This window comes from Somniosus microcephalus, chromosome 21 (assembly GCF_052327205.1).
Source record: "Somniosus microcephalus isolate GS21.2 chromosome 21, FLI_Smic_1.0, whole genome shotgun sequence".
Classification (NCBI taxonomy): Eukaryota; Metazoa; Chordata; class Chondrichthyes; order Squaliformes; family Somniosidae; genus Somniosus; species Somniosus microcephalus.
In genome coordinates this window covers 52,089,490-52,112,506 of record NC_141007.1, presented here as the reverse complement: position 1 = coordinate 52,112,506, position 23,017 = coordinate 52,089,490, and the positions used below count along the sequence as shown (strand labels likewise).

At 45.5% G+C, this 23,017-nt stretch overlaps 1 protein-coding gene across 7 annotated transcripts in view; it reads left to right on the top strand.

Annotated features, from left to right (window-relative positions):
• Positions 1-23,017, top strand: part of sdk2b (sidekick cell adhesion molecule 2b) — a 1,061,066-nt gene that overhangs the window by 672,875 nt on the left and 365,174 nt on the right. For all 7 annotated transcript variants that reach the window (XM_085963616.1, XM_085963614.1, XM_085963610.1 and 4 more), the window contains one exon: positions 1,671-1,804. In XM_085963616.1, the coding sequence (XP_085819742.1) occupies positions 1,671-1,804 (134 nt within the window). The remainder of the gene's footprint in view (positions 1-1,670; positions 1,805-23,017) is intronic.

Below are 23,017 nucleotides of genomic sequence, written 5' to 3'. Positions count from 1 at the left end.
AGTTAATTACATTTAATGATTGACATTTTTCCGAAATTCAGAGCTCAGCTAATTTAAGTTACATTAACAGACATTAATTACATTTATAGCATTATGCAAAAGTATATACATCACAGGGCCCAAAATGAGCAGTATAGCTGAATAAAATACTGTGACTATACGAATTACAGTGACCTGCTGATTGGAACGCTCCCGAGGCTGCACATATTGCCAGGTATGGAGGATTTACTCTGATATACTAACTATAATATCTTGGTAACTTGGATGAAATTTGGTAAATTGATCATTTGAATCAGATTGTCATACAATTTGGTTTTCAGAAGCAATTGAAATAAAGTTTTGAAATTGTTCCAACAGATTAATATCTAAACTGTAGAACCACTTCAAAAAGGAAGCAGTTATTACATTATCGGATTAGCCACAAGGAATTGGCCCATTGTTATATTGTCAGCTTCTCAACTGGACCTCACTGCGGTCTGGCACCAGTCCATCTGCTGTTTACAAAGGCAAAGGAAAACATACCTCAATGCATCCACTTACTCCAATTATACAGAATTGCTCATCCAAGTATAATACATTATATATATTATAGAACCACTCAAATACAACCACGTCTGTCGTAGCCTTAGCTACGATCGAGCATTTGGTTGAGGCTTTCTCTTTCTGGCCACCAGACCTTCCCTGATGATTGGGTCATACAGGCCAATGAGCAGGAAGTCACATGCAAGTAAAGTAGCCAGTCTGTGCTACTGAAGTCAGTGCTCATATTACAGTTCCAATGCTACTACCGCTGGAGGCACCACGGAAAACCACTTCCTCGTGTGGATGTAGGTGGCCCTGCAGTATCCCCTCATTTATCTTACGGCATGAACAGATTGTGTCCTGCCAACAATCAGCCTAACTTCAACAACAAGCTCTGCACAATATACCATTAAATAATAAGTTCTGATCCCAGATAAATTGTTCCTTAATGATCTAACTTTTAATGCTGAGCACAGCATGTGGGAAATCTATATCCATGTGAACTAGACACAGCAACATTTATCAGAACTCTAATCACATTTGGTATAGATATTTTTGTTTAGTATTATACTGAATATGTTCGAATATACTAAGATACTAAATGAACAATTAAATGAGAAATGGTATAAAATTTTGCAAATGTGATCATTTTCTCTGCGGTTTGTAGAAATTCTGACCCAAGCAGAAAAAAATCTTGGTGTGGTAGTTAGGTGTTTAAGATTGAACCTTTTATTTTTTTAACCAAAATAAAGTTAAACAGTAACGTAATCTTGCTTTGTGTTATTTTCATCAAGTTTGGTTCCTCATGTGATGGTAACTTCCTTGTGAAGACTATCTGGACTGGAGCTGTTAGCACAAACTACCAGACTTCAGTGAGACACAAACATATCAAAGCATCATTGTGGGACTTTCACCTTAATGAAGAAACTCTGATTGGAGATGTTCACTTCCAATTACCAGAAACCTTGGTTGGTGTTATAGACCACACTCAAGAGTTGTTAAACCTACAAATTCCACAGGGATTATGTCTCTTTGACTCCAGACCATTATGTACACAAAGAGCATTGCAGTCTTGAAAGACAACATGGGCAGATTCCATTTTTTGCAAGCCTTCCCTATTTTCATTTCTCCCCGCTTTGTCCCCACAGAGCTATTACAATGGAAAACACACTCGTCATCCTGTCGACAGTGGCCCCTGACACAGGAAGGTACTATGTGCAGGCGGTAAATGACAAAAATGGAGAGAACAAAACCAGCCAGCCCATTACCTTGACTGTGGAAAGTAAGTGACACAGAGACTGAAATTAAGTTATGAATAGTAAGAATTCATCAATAAGTTACATGATGATGAGAGGTATTTCAGAAATGGGCACAACACCTCCACAATGCTAAAATCATAGTATGCTATACAAAAGCTCACGTCAAGAATGGGTCAAGAATCATACAATAAAACATCACCTCAGGTCAGTCTTAATCAATATGCCATGTGATGAATGAAAACACTGAATGTTGTGCTTAAAAAAAAAAGTCAATGCCAAGTGGCACTTAATGCAACAATTCACTACTAAACACAGAGTACGGAATGAATCTGCTATCAACAGGTGGTGCTCACATTCATCATTAAACAACCTTGCATTAATATCTGTGTACTCGGTCTGTGTATGCAAGATAGTAATTATTGGATAACGACTTTTAAAAAAAATATGAGTTCCAATCACTGAATAATGTATAAATATTTTATTGAGTGACAGTGGGCCTTTTAGAGATGCTGGTTTATAATATAATGTCATCAGGATCACCTCCATGATCTCTTAATCTTTTTGCATAAATTGTATTTACATGAAATACATAATCAGCTTATTTTTAGCATCATACTGTCTGGGCGAGAGGATTAATAATTTATATGAAATTTCTGTTATCCTCATATACTTTAAGTCATTTCTATCCTTTTGTTTCAAGCGGATGTGTTCATATAGCCTCCAATAGTTCATAGTGCCATTTGTGGTGGTTTGACTATAAATCAATAAGCAGTGTAATGAGACATTTCAGAACCCCGAGCTGTGTTAATTAAAGAGGTCAGCTTCCCACCAGTACGTTATAGGTGAGGAACAGGGAATTTGGCAGCAGACCAGTGATTATGGATAATGAGTAATCAGTTCATCCTTAGGCAAGAGCTTAACTCTCTAGGTGGAATACTAAGCAATTACTGACAGACAGGATTGAGCCAAGTACTCCCAAAGGCATCTAGTTTTATGCACCTGTTCAACTAATTTTTGTTTACAAATTTAAAGTCACTTGTAAGTTAGCACAGTTCCCTCTTTTCATGCAAAAGCAAAATACTGCGGATGCTGGAAATCTGAAATAAAAACAGCAAATGCTGGAAATACTCAGCCGGTCAGGCAGCATCTGTGGAGAGAGAAACAGAGTTAACGTTTTAGGTCGATGACCCTTCGTCAGAACTGGAAAAAGCTGGAGATGGAACAGGGTTTTAAGCAGGTGTAGGGGCAGGGAAAGAGGGGAGGGGAGGAAAGAACAAAGGGGAAGGCCTGTGATAGGATGGAAGGCAGGAGAGATTAAGAGACAAAAGGGATGATGGTGCAAGGCAAAAGGAATTTGAACTAAATGAAACTGGCCTAAAATTGACAGATCAGGAGAAAGGGAGTGTTGAAGATTTAGCTTCTTTCATTGGCCTTGTGGTTTTGTATTGTTCTTACTGTGGCTGTTCTGTAGCTGTGTTTCCCAGGTTTACTTTACAAAATTATAGGCCTGCCCCTTTTAGGAGGTCCAGCCATGTAGAAGGTGTTAATGTAAAACAAAATGATTGAAGATTAGTGTGAGAGAATGCAGTCTAAAAGGCAGCATTCAATGTGCTTTACTGGGACTGGATTGCAATGTGCTTCTATTTTTCATTTTTTTTAAACATTTCTTCTCATTGCATTCGTGAAGGGTTTTTATATGGGCAGGAAACTTCATGGCAGTGAAAGTGGGACAGCTGTTTGGAGGATGTAAAAGCCATCATTCTGTCCCTTCTCTCACACTGGGATAGGTATGTGTGAAAATACCTTGTTCTGCAGTTGTCCCTGCTAACACCTCATTTAGACCAGAGGCAAAACTACATAGATGTGCCAAGGCAAGTATATTACCCTTTTAAAAAATCAATCATTGATGGAGGACAGCACCATGTTCTAGAAAATGGTGAGGTAAGAGGAGAGAAATATATTCCATAGTTTGGTTTTTTTACACATTCATTTGTTTTCCTTGTCATCTGGTTACAATGAAAGTGACTTGAGAATTAATTATTTGCCTTTTGAACGAAATCCTTTGGAAATGAAAAGAATAGTGATCTAGGTAGTAATCAGTGCAAATATTTTATTAATGTCGTGGTGCTACACTGTCGAATTTCAAATTGATTGCATAGACGCAGCATTATTTTGGCTTCTTAACCAACCAGGTTGACTGCAGTTCAGTTGCTGTGACATTTACTTTAGCCCTTGGCTGACTAATCTCAAAGCACAAAATGAGGTGAAGAATTCCTGCCCGTCCCTTGGACCTCGTACTCTTTGCTAAGTTATGAATTTTAAAGTGCTCTGAGCGGGTCTCCAGATTTCAGATGATCCTGTCAGCTTCCTGCAGAATTTAATTTGCAGTAAATCTCCACAGGCTGACATAACAGTTTAGTATTTAAGAGTTGTTCAGCCAAATCTGCGACAGCCAAAGTTCACCCTATCCAAAGACATCATTTGTTCCTTGTTAAGTATTTCATAACTATGATGTACAGAAGAATCATCCATTAATGTTCCTTCTAACCTGAGGAAAATTTAATGAAGACTCAACCAAGCATATATGTCAATCTGGAAACCAGCACAGGTTGACAGCCCCCCAAATGCAAGCAACTCATAAACAGCCTTGAATAAAAGATAAGAGATGTAAAAGCAAGTAATTACCCTGAAGGTGCAGCTAGTAATTTTAAGATGTGGGTATGCCCAACAAGTCTTCACTTTAAGTACCTGATAGCATAAAAGGGAATGCAAGTATTGAAGGCACAAGATTTATTTTCTAACTGTATGTGCAGACATGCCCCGCCTGCCAGAATATGTTTTTATTTTTTTGCTACATTTTCCAGTATTTTAGAATCAACAGAAGACGTGGCATTGTGTTTTTTCCATCTAAAAAAGAAGGGACCTTTTGCTAAATGTTATTGAAAACTTCTCCAGTTGTCATTTTTGGTGATTTTCTTTTTTATATTTTAGAAGATTTGTGACGAAGTACCAGGAGATGATCTATTACTGGGAGGAAAAAGTTTCAATTCTCTTTTTTTTAAATGCCTATTAGCAAATTGAGATTCAAACCCAGCCGTATTTCCACAGCATTGTTCCAGTCAGGGCTGTAGGCAGTGAATTTAGAATTGTAATGGTCCTTCCAAATGTTGTCCACCACCTAACTGTACTTCTAGGGATGTTTGGGGTATACATCCCTTGGAACAATTTGAATTTTTACAAGTGATTAATTTTGGTTAACTTCAATACTTTTGTAATTCAATTTGATTGTTTAATCCTTTTCTTAAGATTAAAAATCTAGGTTCATTGGGTTTTCAACAAACCAACCAGAGCCAGCTTCTTCAAAGCCCCGCTCCCGGCTTCCTTTTCCCCATCCTAGGTTCTCCCAACTCCATTTCCCCCTCTCCAAAGCTTCTCTTTGTCCAGTTTCTCTTCTCTCCCAACAATGTGCTGACTTCTCTCTCTGTCTTTCCCTTCTTTCCAATGCTGCTTTGAGCTTTTGTTCCTTCCCTGCCTCACTCACACCCCCACCCCGTGCTGCTGCTGGATATTCTCTTTCCCTTCTGTGCTCATCAACATGCTGCCAGCTTCTTCCAGCACCCCCGCCCACCCTCCCCACTTCCCAAGTGCTGCTGTTGGCTTATCCTCCCTCCATAAATGCTGCTGCTGGCTTCTATTTTCCAACCCCCTCCCCCCCCCCCCCCCCCCGCAAGTGCTACTGGCCTCTTGTCTCTTTCTTCCGCAGATACTGCTTCTGGTTTCTCCCTCCCGCTTCAAGGGATGCCGCTTCAGGTGTCAGCTGTGGCTCAGTGGTACCACTCTTGCCTCTGAGTCAGAAGGCTGTGGGTGTGGGTTCACGCCCCGCCCCGCCCCAGAGCCTTAAGCATATAATCTAGGCTGATGCTTCAGTGCAGGACTCGAGGAGCGCTGCACTGCTTGAGGTGCCGTCTTTCAGATGAGATGTTAAACCGAGGCCCTGCCTGCCCTCAGGTGGGCGTAAAAGACCCCGTGGCCCTTTTCCCAGGAAGAGCAGTTCTCCCAGTGTCCTGGCCAATATTTGTCTCTCCAAATCTATAATGTATGGATTATTTTCTTGTATTCTGCTAGAAAAACAAATGGAGAAAAAACATTTGAAATTACTATAGCGTTCCTTATGATACCATAACCCACATCTTCCATGTCACCATCCGATTGACCTGTCACCTCTTGTACATTACACAGAAACCCATCACACAACAATTCTAAAAATGAACAGGTAACAAATTACTGACAATAAATATAAAGGCCTAGAAATTGGGTATAGCCCCGTTTGAGGCGTTAGAAATGGCGCTGCGCAAAGTTTATAGCCAGACGAAACTTATCGCCGCCTGGCGTGATATTGGGTTGCATCGCCCCCAAAGGGGATTGAGGCGCGAATTCAGACGTTGCACGGGCCTCCTAAGGCGCAAAACTTCCGGCGCTACCCAATATCGGCGCGGACGGGCGCAGCACAGGTGATCTCAATTACCGATAACCACGAGACTTCCAGGCGCCGGCCGGCTCTTAAAGGGGTGGGTCAGTCAGCCTCAGCTTCCACACTCATCGCCCTGTAGGCCTCAGAATCGGCGCTCGCCCTTCTCTGGCGCAAAAAACTTGGTCAAGATGGAGAAGGTGAGACAGAGAGCAGAGCGCTTCAGCACTGAGGCTCTGGAGCAGTTGGTGTCCGCAGTGGAGCGCCGTCGAGATGTTCTCTATCCTGACAATCGCAGGAGGCCGAATCAAAAGGAGTACCGCCGAGCTTGGAGGGAGGTTTGTCAGAGGGTCAACTCCAGCAGCATAGCGACCAGGAGCCCTGTTCAGTGCAGGAAGAAATTCAACGACCTCACTCGGGTCATTAGGGTGTGTTGTTTATGCAAACCTCTGATTCCCTCCATCTGCACCTGACTTCGCGCACCCTGTAGCCATGATGCCCCAATGGCCATCTGTCAGCAAGCACCCATGGCCCTTTCTGGGCACACACATGCACATTTGACTCAAGGCATCATGTAAGGGCTCTTGCACCATGGGGGGCATGAGATGATCACTCAGGGCATCATGTAACAGAGCTTCCCCTTCTTTCCCCTGCAGTCCAAGCTGGCGACGATCCGCAAGGACCAGCTTCGAACCAATGGCGGACCTCCACAAGTGGTCACTCTCACGGATCTCGAGGAGAGAGTGCACCAGATTCTTGGAGGACGTCTGAGTGGTCCTGTTACCACTGCAGCTACCGACCCCATTGTCGACAGTGAGGGTAAGGCTCTCACCTTTTTCAGCTGTCTCCTTCCACTTGGTCCCCCCGCCAGCATGCTTTCTCAGTGTGCAGCCATGTCAGAGCCTTGCTGCAATCTGGCATGCCTTGCTGCCAACCTGTCCTTTTGCTAAAGCCACTCTTCGACCTCCCTGCTTTCAGATGCTGCATCACCAACTCGGGATCGGCGCCCTGAAGCTGCCAGTGCCAGCGCCTCCGGAGGCGAGGATCAGGAGGAAGCCGGAGCATCCGTTCCAGCCTCAGGGGAGCCTACACATCTGCAGACTGGGGATAGTAGTTCCCTGGAGGGGAGGGGGGGGTGCTCTGATGATGAGCCAGTTGCCGGAACAAGCGGCCAGCAGCAACGCGAGGGGGTAGGCAAGTTCGGCCACCGGCTCCCCGGAGGGCAAGGCAGGGAGCGATGACTGCTGCACAGAGTGCAGAGGAGGTGCGTAGCCTGGCTGAAATGAGCACCCAGGCCCGGCTCAGGCACGCTGAGCTGATGGCTGCAGTGGGGAGGATGCCTCAGTCGATAGAAACACTGGCAAAGAGCGTGCTGGACTTTGGAGCAGCAATGGAGAGGACTGTCCAGGGCTTCGGGGCAGCAATGGAGAGGACTGTCCAGGGCTTCGAGGCTGCTATGGAAAGGACTGTTCAGAGCTTCGGACAATCCCTGGAAAGGTCTGTCCAGGGCTTGTCCGAGGCAGTGGAACGGACTGCTCCGGCCTTGTCCGAAGCAATGGAAAGAACTGTCCAGGGCTTCTCCGAAGCACTGGCACCTGCCACACAGGTCCTCACTGCTGCCACGCAGTCACTTGCTGGCCTCGTTCACACCCAGATTGAGGCAACGCGAACTCTCACTGCAGCCACCCTATCTGCATCAGCTAGGATCACCCCGGGCCCTTCCAGTACCATACGAGGCCAGGAATCAGTGGAGCAGTCGATTGTGGCGGATGAGCCGAACTGGTCCCCTCAGAGAGCCAGTGTGTCGTCCGACCATGGTGCAGGTGTCCTCTCTCGGCAGGTGACCATTGCTCATGCCACCGCTGGTACGTCTGCAGTGCAGCTGCCACCACCTGCAGGGCACACTGCTTCCAGCCATGCCCAGATCAAGCAGCCAGCCTCCGCACCCTCCAAGACCAGAGGTCGTCCAGGCCGTCCCTCAGGGGCTTCTGCGCTTCCACACAGTCAGCAGGTGTCCCCCAGCCTTGACCCCGCCACTGGGGTTCAATTACGTAGGAGCAGCAGGGAGGGAAGGGGCCGACCGCGAAAGAGAAGTCGTTCTCCATCAAGGGGCCAGCAGGAGAGGGAGGTGCTGAGACGTTTCTTTGGCCAAATTCAAGGACTCCTTCACCTGTTGTGATTGTTGGAAATGGTTTGTTTAGTTTTGCGGCTTTGCCGAAGAGTTAACTGTTATTTTGTTAGTTATGGTTTCTGTTGACATGACGTTGTTATGCTGGAAGGAAGGACTTTTTTGACAATAAAGAAAAGTTTTAATTTGCAATGGTACACGTTACTATTTACAGTCATGCTGGCCTTCAGAGGCTTTGAAAGATCCGAAGTGCGCAGGACGAATGACACCCATCATTCCGTCAGAGGGGCCTCGAACCGAGTCCTGATGAGCCTCTGACGGATGGCCCTTCCACTTTCAGGAGCCCTCCCATCTTCCTCCTCCTCCTCCTCCTCCTCCTCCTCCTTGTCTGCATGCTCCTCCTCCTCCTCCTCGTCCGCCTGCTCGTCCTCCTCCTCCTCCTCATCCGCCTGCTCTGCTGGACCTTGAGGGACAGCTGGCATTGGCTGGGTGCGTCGAATGGCCAAGTTGTGGAGCATGCAGCAGACGACGACGATGTGACCCACTTGCTCCGGCAAGTACTGCAGGGCTCCCCCCGAATGGTCTAAACAGCGGAAACGCTGTTTGAGCACACCAATAGTGTGCTCCACAATGTTCCTGGTCACCTGATGGCTGCTGTTGTACAGCTCTTCTGCTGGGGTGGCGGCCAAACGGAGTGGTGTCATGAGCCATGGGCAGAGAGGATAGCCCTTGTCCCCAAGAAGCCAGCCTCGTGGGTGAGCCGGCCCCTCAAAAAGGTCACAAACTGAGGTCTGCCACAGGATGAACGCATCGTGGCTGCTCCCTGGGAATTGGGCGTTGACTGCCATGATCATTTGGCGGTGGTCACAGACCAGCTGCACATTGAGGGAGTGGAACCCCTTGCGGTTGCGGAAGTCCTCAGGATTCAGTAATGGCGCCTGCAAAGCCACGTCTGTGCAATCAATCGCCCCCTGCACCATGGGGAAGTCCGCAATAGCAGCGAAGCCCTGCGCGCGCTCTGCCTGCTTCTCCAGGGTCAGAGGGAAGGTGATGAATTGACGCCTTCTTCTATAAAGGGCAGCTGTCACTTGCCGGATGCAACAATGGACTGCAAACTGAGAGATATTCGCAATGTCCCCGGTGGCTGACTGAAAGGATCCGCTGGCATAGAAATTGAGGGCAACAGTCACTTTGACGGCCACCGACAGAGAGGTCCTGCACCGTAGATGCGGCTGCAGATCCTCAGCAAGCAGGTGGCACAGCTCAGTTACAACCTCCTTCCCGAATCGGAGCCTTCGAACACACTGCTCCTCCGACATGGCAAGGTATGACACCTGTGTGATGAAATATGTCATTCATCAGACTCTGTAGTTAACTGTATATATTGTATTGCCTGCTCCGGTGTTTGTACCTTGTATTGTGTATAGGGCACCGCCCCCTTTGTGTGTCGGCTCCGCCCATACCTGGCCCTACTTAAGACAAGTCCAGGCTTGTCCTGCAGTAGAACAGCAGCAAGCTAGGTGCAGCCACCGGCATCTTTTCTTTGCTAATAAAAGCCTTGTTTTATTCTGCTAACTTTGAGTCTTGAAGTTATTGAGGCACGTCAATCTGCTGCCTGAATACCCTCGCAGCGTACCCTCGGATTGGCTGACCTCCATTGCCCCTCCTCCTTCTGGCCAATCCCGGCCCCCTCTCCTGCCGTCTCTGTGCCCCTTCAAAGTGTCCGGCCATGAGGACGTGGCCCTCCAAAGCAGCTCCCATTCCGATGCCAGTCAGGCAAAACGCTGTTAGGTGTAGCGCTCCAACTGCTCCGGACAGGTCTGAAGGTCCCAGGTATTCTAAGGCTAAATCCAAAAAAATCTGCTCAACAGTAGCTCACCAACTCTCTCCAGCAACGATCACAATGAACAGGCCAAGTGGCTGCAGCTTTTATACTAGAGCTGTCCCCTTTAAATAGCGCCCCCCGACTCCGAGAAGGGCCTGGTAACGTTCCATCGAACTGTCACTAATAGCGCTAGGCGGAAAGGTTCCGGGCGCCACCGAATATCCGGTCAGGGGCGCCTAAAAGGCATTGCACACTGAAATGACGTCATGATCTGCCTGCGCACGTGGGTGTGCACTAACAGTTAGCGCAGGCGTTAAATGTATAGTCAATGTGGGAGGTGTCGCTATCTTCATTGCGCCCGCCCAAACATTGGGTAACGCCCCACATTTCGGACTCATTAGGCGCTAATCGCCGGCACTAACAACCGAATTTCTAGGCTCAAGTGTCAGTCAGTTTAAGGCTGTACTATAATCTTAATTTTTAGTTAATAAACAGTTTAAGCAGTTCATGGCGTCAAAAGACCACGAAGTTGAGTTACTGTCTCATAACTTACTGCCAAACATCTGTTATTTTCCATTTCCCATAAAGTGAGGCCTTAACCTCAGTTAGGCTTTTGGGGAAGTCATTAAGCAGAGGGAGCAGGTGGAAGCCAGAGAGTGGCCTACCCATAGAGCACACCTGTACCCACTCAGAGAGTGACCTACCTATAGAGTGCACCTGTATCCACTCAGAGAGTGACCTACCCATAGAGTGCACCTGTACCCACTCAGAGAGTGACCTACCCATAGAGAGCACCTGTACCCACTCAGAGAGTGACCTACCCATAGAGTGCACCTGTACCCACTCAGAGAGTGACCTACCCATAGAGAGCATCTGTACCCACTCAGAGAGTGACCTACCCATAGAGAGCACCTGTATCCACTCAGAGAGTGACCTACCCATAGAGAGCATCTGTACCCACTCAGAGAGTGACCTACCCACAGAGAGCATCTGTACCCACTCAGAGAGTGACCTACCCATAGAGTGCACCTGTATCCACTCAGAGAGGTAAACTGGCAGATGCTTGGAAACGGACCTTTTAGATCGGGAAGAGTGCATGGCACAATGAGATCAAATGAGGTGTGAAAATAATTTACAAATCGCGGGGGAAGGAGAAAAATACATTTTATTTGTTACACTTGTTTTATGAAATAAATTCGCCTTAGGCTAAAAGGATAACCAATACCTGGTCCTCATGAGAACCACAGAAAATGACAATTAACACCTTCCATCAACAACTCATCCCCTTTTGAGAATCTTTGTGGATCTTGTAGCGTATGTATTTTCTTAACTTTCTTTTCCAGTTCAGCTGCAATATTAAATGTACAGTGCCCATAAAATCAGATATTCATAGTGTGAAATTGTTAAAAGGAAAGTCCACTTTGAGTACGATTGTGTGTGCTGAATGATGATTGCATTAGAAAAGCTGGCAGCTCACTGGAGGACAGGCTTTAAAATGTTATGTGTCTGATTGCTAAATATATAAAGGGAAGGTGTGGGAGGCTAGGATTTAAGAAACTAAATAGGGAACAAAAATCTGACTTTTTTTTCCTTTTTGTTTGAGCCATGATCAAACACGTTACAGTTAAATGAAGTGTTGACTCCCACATTAAACAAGTTCATCTTCTTCAATTCGACACAGTTAACCTTTTGGTTTCTGTTTGATTATTTTGGCACCTTCTCTCCAGAAAGCAATTATATGTCTATTCCTCTCTCCTACTGTCTACTTGGCATCTGATTCAGTCCACACAATCTTACATAAAGAAGGAACTTGAGACTCATTAGCCTGGGTGCTCCCCTCAATCTCTACTCATTAACAACCAAACAAAAATGGAGCCTAGTGTCAGAAAGTAAAGGATAGACACCTCTACACTCGTGGCAGGCAGCAGAGGACAGAAGGCAGCCCGAGGGAACCAGCTTGAGTAATGCGAGCTACCTGCGCTCAATAACTTGGGACAGCACGTCTCCTCCCTAGGGGGGAGAGAAAGCAGGGGAAATTAATTTTTTGATTGATTTAAAGGGGTTCTCTATTCAGTATGTGTATTAACCGCTTTGTAAATTGTAATCCCTGCTGCATCTAATGGACAGGAGTCACATGGGGATGCCAGAGAATATTAAGCTTAAAGACTGAATCCTTTAAAGTCCAGAACATGTAAATTGGCTGTGATCTTTTTGGAGTAAAATGTAATGAATCTTGAGCATTTATATTACACAGATAGCTATCAATTAATACAGTTGCTATAAAGATATAAATGACTCCATGATACAGCACCATGGGTTTTGCATCCAGGATCTTTTATAGGCTGAGTTTTGAGTTTTTGGTCTTTGCCAGACCATCACCCAAAGACAATGGCAAAAGCAAAATACCGCGGATGCTGGAAATCTGAAATAAAAACAGAAAGTGCTGAAAACACTCAGCAGGTCAGGCAGCATCTGTGGAGACAGAAACAGAGTTAACGTTTCAGGTAGATGATCTGTCATCAGAAGAGTTCCATGGGAGGAGGGATTGGAGGTAATTAAATAGGCAGTCCTCTCACTCACCTCAGCAGACAGTTACAGAACAGCACAGGTAATGGCCAGGGCAGAGCTCGTCTGGTCGAATAATACAGAGAGAACTTGAGGACAGAAAGTTACTTTTTTTTGTAAAAACAGTTTGAATTATCAGTTACCGGAAATGGCAATAAAAATTGGTAACTGCCTGCATGAAAATTAATAGGTTCATTTTTAGGCCTGGAGTTTCCGCTCGATTGCGCTGTTTTTCTCCGGCACAATTCATCTGACAGCGACGTAACCGGCACAAAAGATTGGGGAGTTTTAAGCACAAATTGTGTTCAGCGCATTCATTCCTGGGATGTGGGCATTGCTGGCAAGGCCAGCATTTATTGCCCATCCCTAATTGCCCCTGAGAAGGTGGTGGTGAGCTGCCGCCTTGAACCGCTGCAGTCCGTGTGGTGAAGGTACTCCCACAGCGCTGACTTTGTCGTAGTGATTTGGGAGGGCATATTGCTGTAGGTCTGGAGTCACGTATAGGCCAGACCGGATAAGGACGGCAGGTTTCCTTCCCTAAAGGACATTAGTGAACCAGATGGGTTTTTACGACAATCCGGTAGTTTTATGGTCACCATTACTGACACTAGCCTCTTTTTTTAATTCCAGATTTATTTAATTAACTGAATTTAAATTCCCCAGCTGCCATGCTGGGATTTCAACTCATGTCTCCGGATCATTAGCCCAGGCCTCTGGATTACTAGCCCAGTGACATAACCACTATGCTACCGTACTCCATTACATCAAATACATCAAAATATATTTTTTAAAGCAATTTTTTTTAAATTTAAAACGCTGCCTGATTGCGCTGGTTCATGGCCGATGTTGCGTTCAGTGATATGCAAATGAGTTTGAGTGGAAACTCTGGAGAGAGGGGGGAATCTAGCACAATTTGCACCAGAATCATTGATTGCCCCCAAAGCAAAAACTCTACCCCAATATTATTATGCTTTAATTCCCAAATCCCTATGTACAGGGGAGAGGGAGCTTAACAGCAAAGTGTGATCACTGTCGTTTTTCAAAAAAACCATATCCGAATTCAAAGATTGTTAAAATATGCAAGCAACTTCAGTCAGAGATTATCGGCACTGGTCTGTGAGTGCTTGGAGTCAGCGTACAGGCTGGTGAGTACTTGGAGTCAGCGTATAGAGGCTGGTGAGTGCTTGGAGTCAGCGTATAGAGGGGGATATCAGAAAGTATACAGGCTGGCGCTAAAATCACTTGCAGTATTTTTGATAAAACATCATTTGTAATTTGATTTTAATGAGCCCAAAGCTAGTTTTTATATACAAGCTCAAGAAGGAGGCACATAAAGAAAGAAAGACTTGCATTTCTATAGCGCCTTTCACTTCCACCGGACGTCCCAAAGCGCTTTACAGCCAATGAGGTACTCTTGAAATGTAGTCACTGTTGTAATGTAGGAAACATGGCAGCCAATTTGTGCACATCAAGCTCCCACAAACAGCAATGTGATAATGACCAGATAATCTGTCTTTGTTATGTTGATTGAGGGATAAATATTGGCCAGGACACCGGGGATAACTCCCCTGATGTTCTTTGAAATAGTGCCATGTGATTTTTACGTCCACCTGAGAGAGAGCAGACGGGGCCTCGGTTTAACGTCTCCTCCAAAAGACGGCCCCTCCGACAGTGCAGCACTCCCTCAGCACTGCACTGGAGTATCAACCTGCATTTTTGTGCTCAAGTCTCTGGAGTGGGACTTGAACCCACAACCTTCTGACTCAGAGGCGAGGGTGCTACCAACATATGGAATTTTGAATCCATCAGGCCCCTTAGTAAGTGAAAATATACTTTAACTTGCTGACTATGAGCCTGGCGCACATAGAAACATAGAAGATAGGAGCAGGAGTAGGCCATTCGGCCCCTCGATCCTGCTCCGCCATTCAATACGATCATGGCTGATCATCCAAATTCAGTACCCTGTCCCTGCTTTCTCCTCATATCCCTTGATCCCCTTAGCCTTAAGAAATATATCTAACTCCTTCTTGAATATATTTAATGAATTGGCCTCAACTGTCTTCTGTGGTAGAGAATTCCACAGGTTCACCACTCTCTGGGTGAAGAAATTCCTCCTCATCTCAGTCCTAAATGGCTTATCCCTTATCCTTAGACTGTGACCCCTGGTTCTGGACTCCCCCGCCATTGGGAACAGCCTTCCTGCATCTAGTCTGTCTAGTCCTGTTAGAATTTTATAAGTTTCAATGAGATCCCCTCTCATTCTTCTAAACTCTAGCGAATATAAGCCTAATCGACCCAATCTCTCCTCCTACGTCATTCCTGCCATCCCAGGTATCAGTCTGGTGAATCTTCGCTGCACTCCCTCCATGGCAAGAATATCCATGCCTACGACAGTCAAGTATTCTTTTGCAGCTGAATTTTCTACTGCTTTTTTTATTTATTAATTTAATATCAAATCGGACAAGGTAGTTGCTTATGATCAGATTTCTTTGCAAAGTATCCCACACATAGGTGACTACCTGGTGAATAAATATGCTGTTTCTAGTAAGTGGCCTGAAATTGAAAATCCGAACATGTTCCTGTTTTCACACATTGTATTCGATCCTGTTAACTGAATAATTTTAACTCTACAGTCTTAATAGTGGGAGCTTTTTATTGAGATGACATGCCTTATCATATTTACAAATTAAATTATACAGTCGACCTCTGTGTAACTCACCAAACTACAGTAAGTTAAAACCAATAACAGGAAGCAGCAGATTACATTTTTTTTTAAATTCCAGTACATTAAAAATCAGGTGGTTAAAATACCTGGTAGTATTTCAGCACAAATTCCTGATAAGTTATTTTGCTCTAAACAGCTTATTCGTTCAGACTTAACCAGATAAGTCACTCTTCAGAACTGAGTTTAATCAGGAACAAATTGGAACTTATTATAATTTGCCAGAAAGTTGCTTATCCTGATTTTATGAAGTGTGTGCGGATTTGATCATAAATAAATTTGAATAAAATTCCTCTGGGGTAAACATAACCATATGCTTATGTTTGTACTGCTGTCCCGGTTAGTTGTGCAGTCAGCAGAATTTTATATCTGTATAGTAATATAACGAAAATACAGATGAAACTGTGACATGCCAAGTGGAACTTTTTTTACACTTTTAATTTATATTTAGCATTTCCTTTCAGAAGTGGGGATGTTCGCTGATGACTGCGCAGCGTTCAGTGCCATTCGCAACTCCTCAGATAATGAAGCAATCTATGCCCGCATGCAACAAGACCTGGATGACGTTCAGGCTTGGGCTGATAAGTGGCAGGTAGCATTCGCGCCACACAAGTGTCAGGCAATGACTATCTCCAACAAGCGAGAGTCTAACCACCGCCCCTTGACATTCAACTGTATTGCCATCGGCAAATCCCCCACCATAAATATCCTGGGGGGGTCACCATTGACCAGAAACTTAGCTGGACCAGTCACATAAATACTGTGGCAACAAGAGCAGGTCAGAGGCTAGGTATTCTGCAGCGAGTGTCTCACCTCCTGACTCCCCAAAGCCTTTCCACCATCTACAAGGCACAAGTAAGGAGTGTGATGGAATACTCTCCACTTGCCTGGATGAGTGCAGCTCCAACAACACTCGAAGCTCGACACCATCCAGGACAAAGAAGACTGCTTGATTGGCACCCCATCCACCACCTTAAACATTCACTCCCTTCACCACCAGCGCACCGTGGCTGCAGTGTGTACCATCCACAAGATGCACTGCAGCAACTCACCAAGGCTTCTTCGGCAGCATCTCCCAAACCCGTGACCTCTTCCACCTAGAAGGACAAGGGCAGCAGGCGCATGGGAACACCACCACCTCCAATTTCCCCTCCAAGTCACACATAATCCTGACTTGGAAGTATATCATTGTTCCTTCATCGTCGCTGGGTCAAAATCCTTGGACTCCCTCCCTAACAGCACTGTGGGAGTACCTTCACCATACGGACTGCAACGGTTCAAGAAGGCGGCTCAGACCTGCAGAAAAACAGCCAAGTTTCTCACTCTCCACGCTGGCTTTTACAATTCTCTCAACAACAACTTGCACTTATATAGCCTTTTAACACCATAAAAATTCCCAAGTTGCTTCATAGAGGCATAAGGAAAAACAATGGACACTAAGCCAAAGTAGGAGAGATGGTCAAAAGCTTGGTCAAAGAGTTGGGTTTTAATGAGGGTCTGAAAGGAGGATTGGAGGTGTAGGGGTTTAAGGAGGGAATTCCAGAGCGTGGGCCCTTGGTGGCTAAAGGCACAGTGATGGGAAGGGAGGGGGGCTGGAAGAGCTCACAGGAACAGTGAGTTCATGGGGTTGGGGGTTGCTTCTAGTGCTGGAGAAGGTTACAGAGATAGAGAGGGATGAAGGGATTTCAATGTGAAATTTTAATTTGAAGCATTGAAGAACTGGGAGCTTGTGTAGGTCAGTAAGGACAGGGGTGATGGGTGAGTTGGGCTTGGTGTAGGATAGAATACAGACATTACAGGTTTGATCTGAGGTTTTCGGAGAGTGGAAGATGGGAGACCAGCCAGGAGATGGCAAAGATATGGTTGAAGGTTTACATGGCAGATTACCTGCAGTAGAGGTAGAGGCAGGTTAAGGAGATGGAAGTAGGGGGTCTTTGTGATGGAGGGAATATGAGGTTGGAAACTCAGCTTAGGTTGAGTAGAATGCCGAGGATGCTAACAGTCTGGTCTGCTTGTAATCTTTTTTAGTTTCAGCTTGAACATGAGATGCTGACTTCCAGCATTTGGAAGGATCTCATTATCTTGCCTGTCAAATAGCTTAGACTCGAGAGCACCTCTTAGTGACTGTTATGTGTCTGCAAGCTTTGCATGCAGCCAACATTTCAAAGCCAACGGGAAATTCCTGATGCAATTAACTTGTAATAACTTCCTCTCCCTTCCCCCTACCACGAGGGATTCTGGCTGGTTACTTAGTTCCTGCAGAAATTTATAACTTCCTGAATTCCTAGACAATATTTGTGTATTGCCTCAGCTCACTGTCCCCACTCAAAGACACAAAATAAAGTACCTAATAGAGTTTCATTTTAAGTTCACAATATATTGCCTTTTCCAAAATTTCCTGGAAAAGAGATTCTGTGTTTTAATACTAGATAGAGTTTTGTGTTTTAACACTATACCTCCTCCTTAAACCTTAATATTGACCTAATATTATTCATTTAGGGAACTCTAGTAGCCTTTGACATAATCCCTTTACTCCTAGTTGGTTCCTTCTTACCCTAAAGCTGTTATATGTGCCAACTTGGTAGTGCTGTTATTTAGTACATAATTACCATTCTTTTCCATGGCAACCAATAGTACCTTGTCTTTATAATACACAGTGTTTTTATGTACTGGACGTGACTAGGAGTAGAAATCAGAACATCAGTGAGTACTTGGCTGCAAGATAACTGGAAAGCATTAATAGCTGGTACTCAAAGCATTTGTCCTTCATTAATAACAATTCCCTGTCCTCTACCACTGAAGGCTGTTCATGTATTGACTCTCAGTTATGGTGAGACTCAATATTCCTGTCCTTCACATTGTTTGTCTCCTTTCACCCACAAATCCATTATTAAACTTTAATTTCATTGCATCCAGAATTCATAAATAACTGATGAAGTGACTGTCAAATTACACGTAATAAATCCTTAAATACTTTTTTATGAAATGCTTGTCGATTTACACGCAGGTTATTGAAAGCATAAACAGATTAGAGGAAATTATAAGGACAGGCAATATTCGAACTCTGTTAAATTTCAAATTCAGTTCAATTTCAAACTCGCTTCAGTTTACAACTTTAGTGCTGTACTCAAAATAGTTAAAGGTCAAATTCTGGCACATCCGCTAAAGTTTAAACACAAGAATTTTTGTGGGTAAGAGTTGGGTAACTTGCAAATGGCTCTTTTACGCACTGGTCAGCAGTTCCCAGGTTAATGCTGTTGCAGAACTTCTGGTTCATTTTATATTGTAAGTAAGGTATAGTTAGCAGCTCTGGATAAATAGATGGTGAAGTGATTTCCTGCTCCCAGATTTCATAGTCTGAGAACGTGAGCAAGTGCATTGCAGTCAGTGGAATTCCTTCTCCCCCGACCTCTAATGCAGGGGGCCCAAGCTTTTGTTTTCATGGACTGCATAGCTGCATCCTATGGAGCTTCACTGTTCACATAAAATGTCACCATTACTTTGTATATTTCTCGAGCTGCTGATGCTAACAGATTTTGGTCTTCTGATTTAGGATTTATCCACCAATAAGGCAATAGTGCTAAAAAAAAAAAAAAATCCTTTCCCAACCTTCAAGGTGATGCATTCCAACAGGACAAACCAGGGGAGAATGCATTGAAGTGTGAGTAGGACTGTGTGCCTGGGCTTCAAGGGCTTTGGGGCCACACTGGGAACGGTGGCATAGTGGTAATGTTACTGGGCTAGTAGTAATCCAGAGGCCTGAACTAATGATCTGGTAGACGTGAGTTCAAATCCCACTACGGCAGCTAGGGAATATAAATTCAGTCCATTAAATAAATCTGGAATAAAAAAAGCTGGTGTCAATGTTAACCATGAAACTATCAGATTGTCGTAAAAACCCATCTGGTTCACTAATATCCTTTAGGGAAGGAAATCTGCTGTCCTTACGTGGTCTGGCCTATATGTGACTCCAGACCCACAGCAATGTGGTTTACTCTTAACTGCCCTCTGAAATGGCCTAGCAAGCCACTCAGTTATAACAAACCGCTACGTAACACAATAATAGGAATAAAACTGGACAGACCACCCGGCATTGACCTCGGCACCAGCTACAGACACGACAATGGCACATCCAGCTCAGTCGACACTGCAAAGTCCTCCTCACCAACATCTGGGGACTTGTGCCAAAATTGGGAGAGCTGTCCCACAAACTAGTCAAGCAACAGCCTGACATAGCTATACTCACAGAATCGTTCCTATCAGCCAATGTCCCAAACTCCTCCATCACCATCCCTGGGTATGTCCTGTCCCACCGGCAGGACAGACCCACCAGGGATGGCGGCACAGTGCTATACAATTGGGAAGGCGTGGCCCTGGGAGTCTTCAACATTGACTCCGGACCCCCATGAAGTCTCATGGCTTCAGGTCAAGCATGGGCAAGGAAACCTCCTGATTACCACCTACCACCCTCCCTCAGCTGATGAATCAGTACTCCTCCATGTTGAACACCACTTGCAAGGGCACAGAATGTGGTCTGGGTGGGGGACTTCAATGTTCACCACCAAGAGTGGTTTGGTAGCACCACTACTGGCTGAGTCCTGAAGGACATAGCTGCCAGTCTTGGCCTGCGACAGGTGGTGAGGGAAAAACGTACTTGACCTTGTCCTCAACAATCTACCTGTCGCAGATGCAACTGTCCATGACAGTAGTGGTAGCAGTGACCACCGAACAGTCGAAGTCCCGTCTTCACATTGAGGACACCCTCCATCGTGTTGTGTGGCACTACCACCGTGCTAAATGGGACAGATTCAGAACAGATCTAGCAGCTCAAAACTGGGCATCCATGAGCAGCAGCAGAATTGTATTCCACCACAATCTGTAACCTCATGGCCCGGCATATCCCTCACTCTACCGTTACCATTAAGCCAGGGGACCAACCCTGGTTCAATAAGGAGTGTAGAAGAGCATTCCAGGAACAGCACCAGATGTATCTAAAAATGAGGTGCCAACCTGGCGAAGCTGCAACACAGGAATGGATGCATGCTAAAAAGCGGAAGCAGCATGCTATAGACAGGGCTAAGCGATCCCACAATCAACGGATCAGATCAAAGCTCTGCAGTCCTTCCACATCTAGTCGTGAATGGCGGTGGACTATTAAACAATTAACTGAAGAAGGAGGCTCCATGAATAAACCCATCCTCAACGATGGTGGAGCCCAGCACGTGAGTGCAAAAGACAAGGTTGAAGCGTTTGCAACCATCTTCAGCCAGAAGTGCCGAGTGGATGATCCATATTGGCCTCGTCCTGAGGTCCCCAGCACCACAGAAGCCATTCTTCAACCAATTCGATTCACTCCACATGATATCAAGAAATGGCTGAGCGCACTGGATACAGCAAAGGCTATGGGTCCTGACAACATCCCGGCTATCGTGCCGAAGACTTGTGCTCCAGAACTAGCCGCACCTCTAGCCAAGCTGTTCCAGTACAGCTACAACACTGACATCTATCCGACAATGTGGAAAACTGCCCAGGTGTGTCCTGTCCACAAAAAGCAGGACAAATCCATCCAACCAATTACCGCCCCATCAGTCTACTCTCAATCATCAGCAAAGTGATGGAAGGTGTCATTGACAGTGCTATCAAGCAGCACTTACTCACCAATAACCTGCTCACTGATGCCCAGTTTGGGTTCTGCCAAGACCACTCAGCTCCTGACCTCATTACGGCCTTGGTCCAAACATGGACAAAGGAGCTGAATTCCAGAGGTGAGAGTGACTGCCCTTGACATCAAGGCAGCATTTGACCGAGTCTGGCATCAAGGAGCCCTAGTAAAACTGAAGTCAATGGGAATCAGGGAGAAAACTCTCCTCTGGCTGGAGTCATACCTAGCACAAAGGAAGATGGTTGTGGTGGTTGAAGTCAATCATCACAGCCCCAGGGCATTGCTGCAGGAGTTCCTCAGGGCAGTGCCCTAGGCCCAACCATCTTCAGCTGCTTCAGCAATGACCTTCCCTCCAACATAAGGTCAGAAATGGGGATGTTCGCTGATGACTGCACAGTGTTCAGCGCCATTCACAACTCCTCAGATAATGAAGCAGTCCATGCCCGCATGCAACAAGACCTGGATGACATTCAGGCTTGGGCTGATTAGTGGTAGGTAACATTCGCGCCACACAAGTGCCAGGCAATGACTATCTCCAACAAGCGAGAGTCTAACAACCGCCCTTGACATTCAACGGCATTACCATCATCGAATCCCCCACTATTAACATCCTGGGGGTCACCATTGACCACAAACTTAACTGGACTAGCCACATAAATACAGTAGCAACAAGAGCAGGTCAGAGGCTAGGTATTCTGCGGCGAGTGTCTCATCTCCTGACTCCCCAAAGCCTTTCCATCATCTACAAGGCACAAGTAAGGAGTGTGATGGGATACTCTCCACTTGCCTGGATGAGTGCAGCTCCAACAACACTCAAGAATCTTGACACCATCCAGGACAAAGCAGCCCGCTTGATTGGCACCCCATCCCACCACCTTAAACATTCACTTCCTCCACTACAGGCGGACCGTAGCTGCAGTGTGTACCATCTACAAGATTCACTGCAGCAACTCGCCAAGGCTTCTTCGGCAGCACCTCCGAAACCCGCGACCTCTTCCACCTAGAAGGACAAGGGCAGCAGGCGCATGGGAACACCACCACCTCCAAGTTCCCCTCCAAGTCACACACCATCCTGACTTGGAAGTATATCGCCGTTCCTTCATCGTCGCTGGGTCAAAATCCTTGAACTCCCTCATAATATCACTGTGGGAGCACCATCACCACACGAACTGCAGCAGTTCAAGAAGGCGACTCACCACCACCTTCTCAAGGGCAATTAGGGATGGGCAATAATTGCTGGCCTTGCCAGTGACGCCCACATCCCACAAACGAATTTTTAAAAAACACTTGAACCACAGGCTGGAAATTTGACTTCCCTGTCCTAGTGTTTACAACCCAAGACTAAATCACTTTCAACGTGAGCAATGTATTGAACACAGAACTCCATGGAATTTGCCATTTTAAAACTAGCAGTTTCTATTCTATAGGGGTTCAACATTCAGATTATAAAGAGTAAACAGGCATGAGTAACTGCCGATCCTCATACAGATATCTAGACTGCTGATTAGAATCATAGAATGGTTACAGCACATTAATTCAATGAGTCATCATAACCAGAAAAGCCATAGGAGCCACAGGACTTCACCACCATGCTCTCCCCTGTCAACTCCCATAGTTTTCTGCCTGTTAGCACTTTTCCATTCTGGTCTTCCTATACACAATTCCACCATTTTAGCTTTGCCCTTCCATTTGTCTTTTTCCAGTTGGGCCCATTCTAATACCTTCTGAAACTACTCAACAGCCATACGGTATGAATAGCATGACTTTTTTTGGCATAACACACCCTGTTACTGCAGATAAATTGTGGCAAATCATATTTGTTTACTTAATCCTCTGAAATGTTTCATTCTCCACATTGCCAGACAC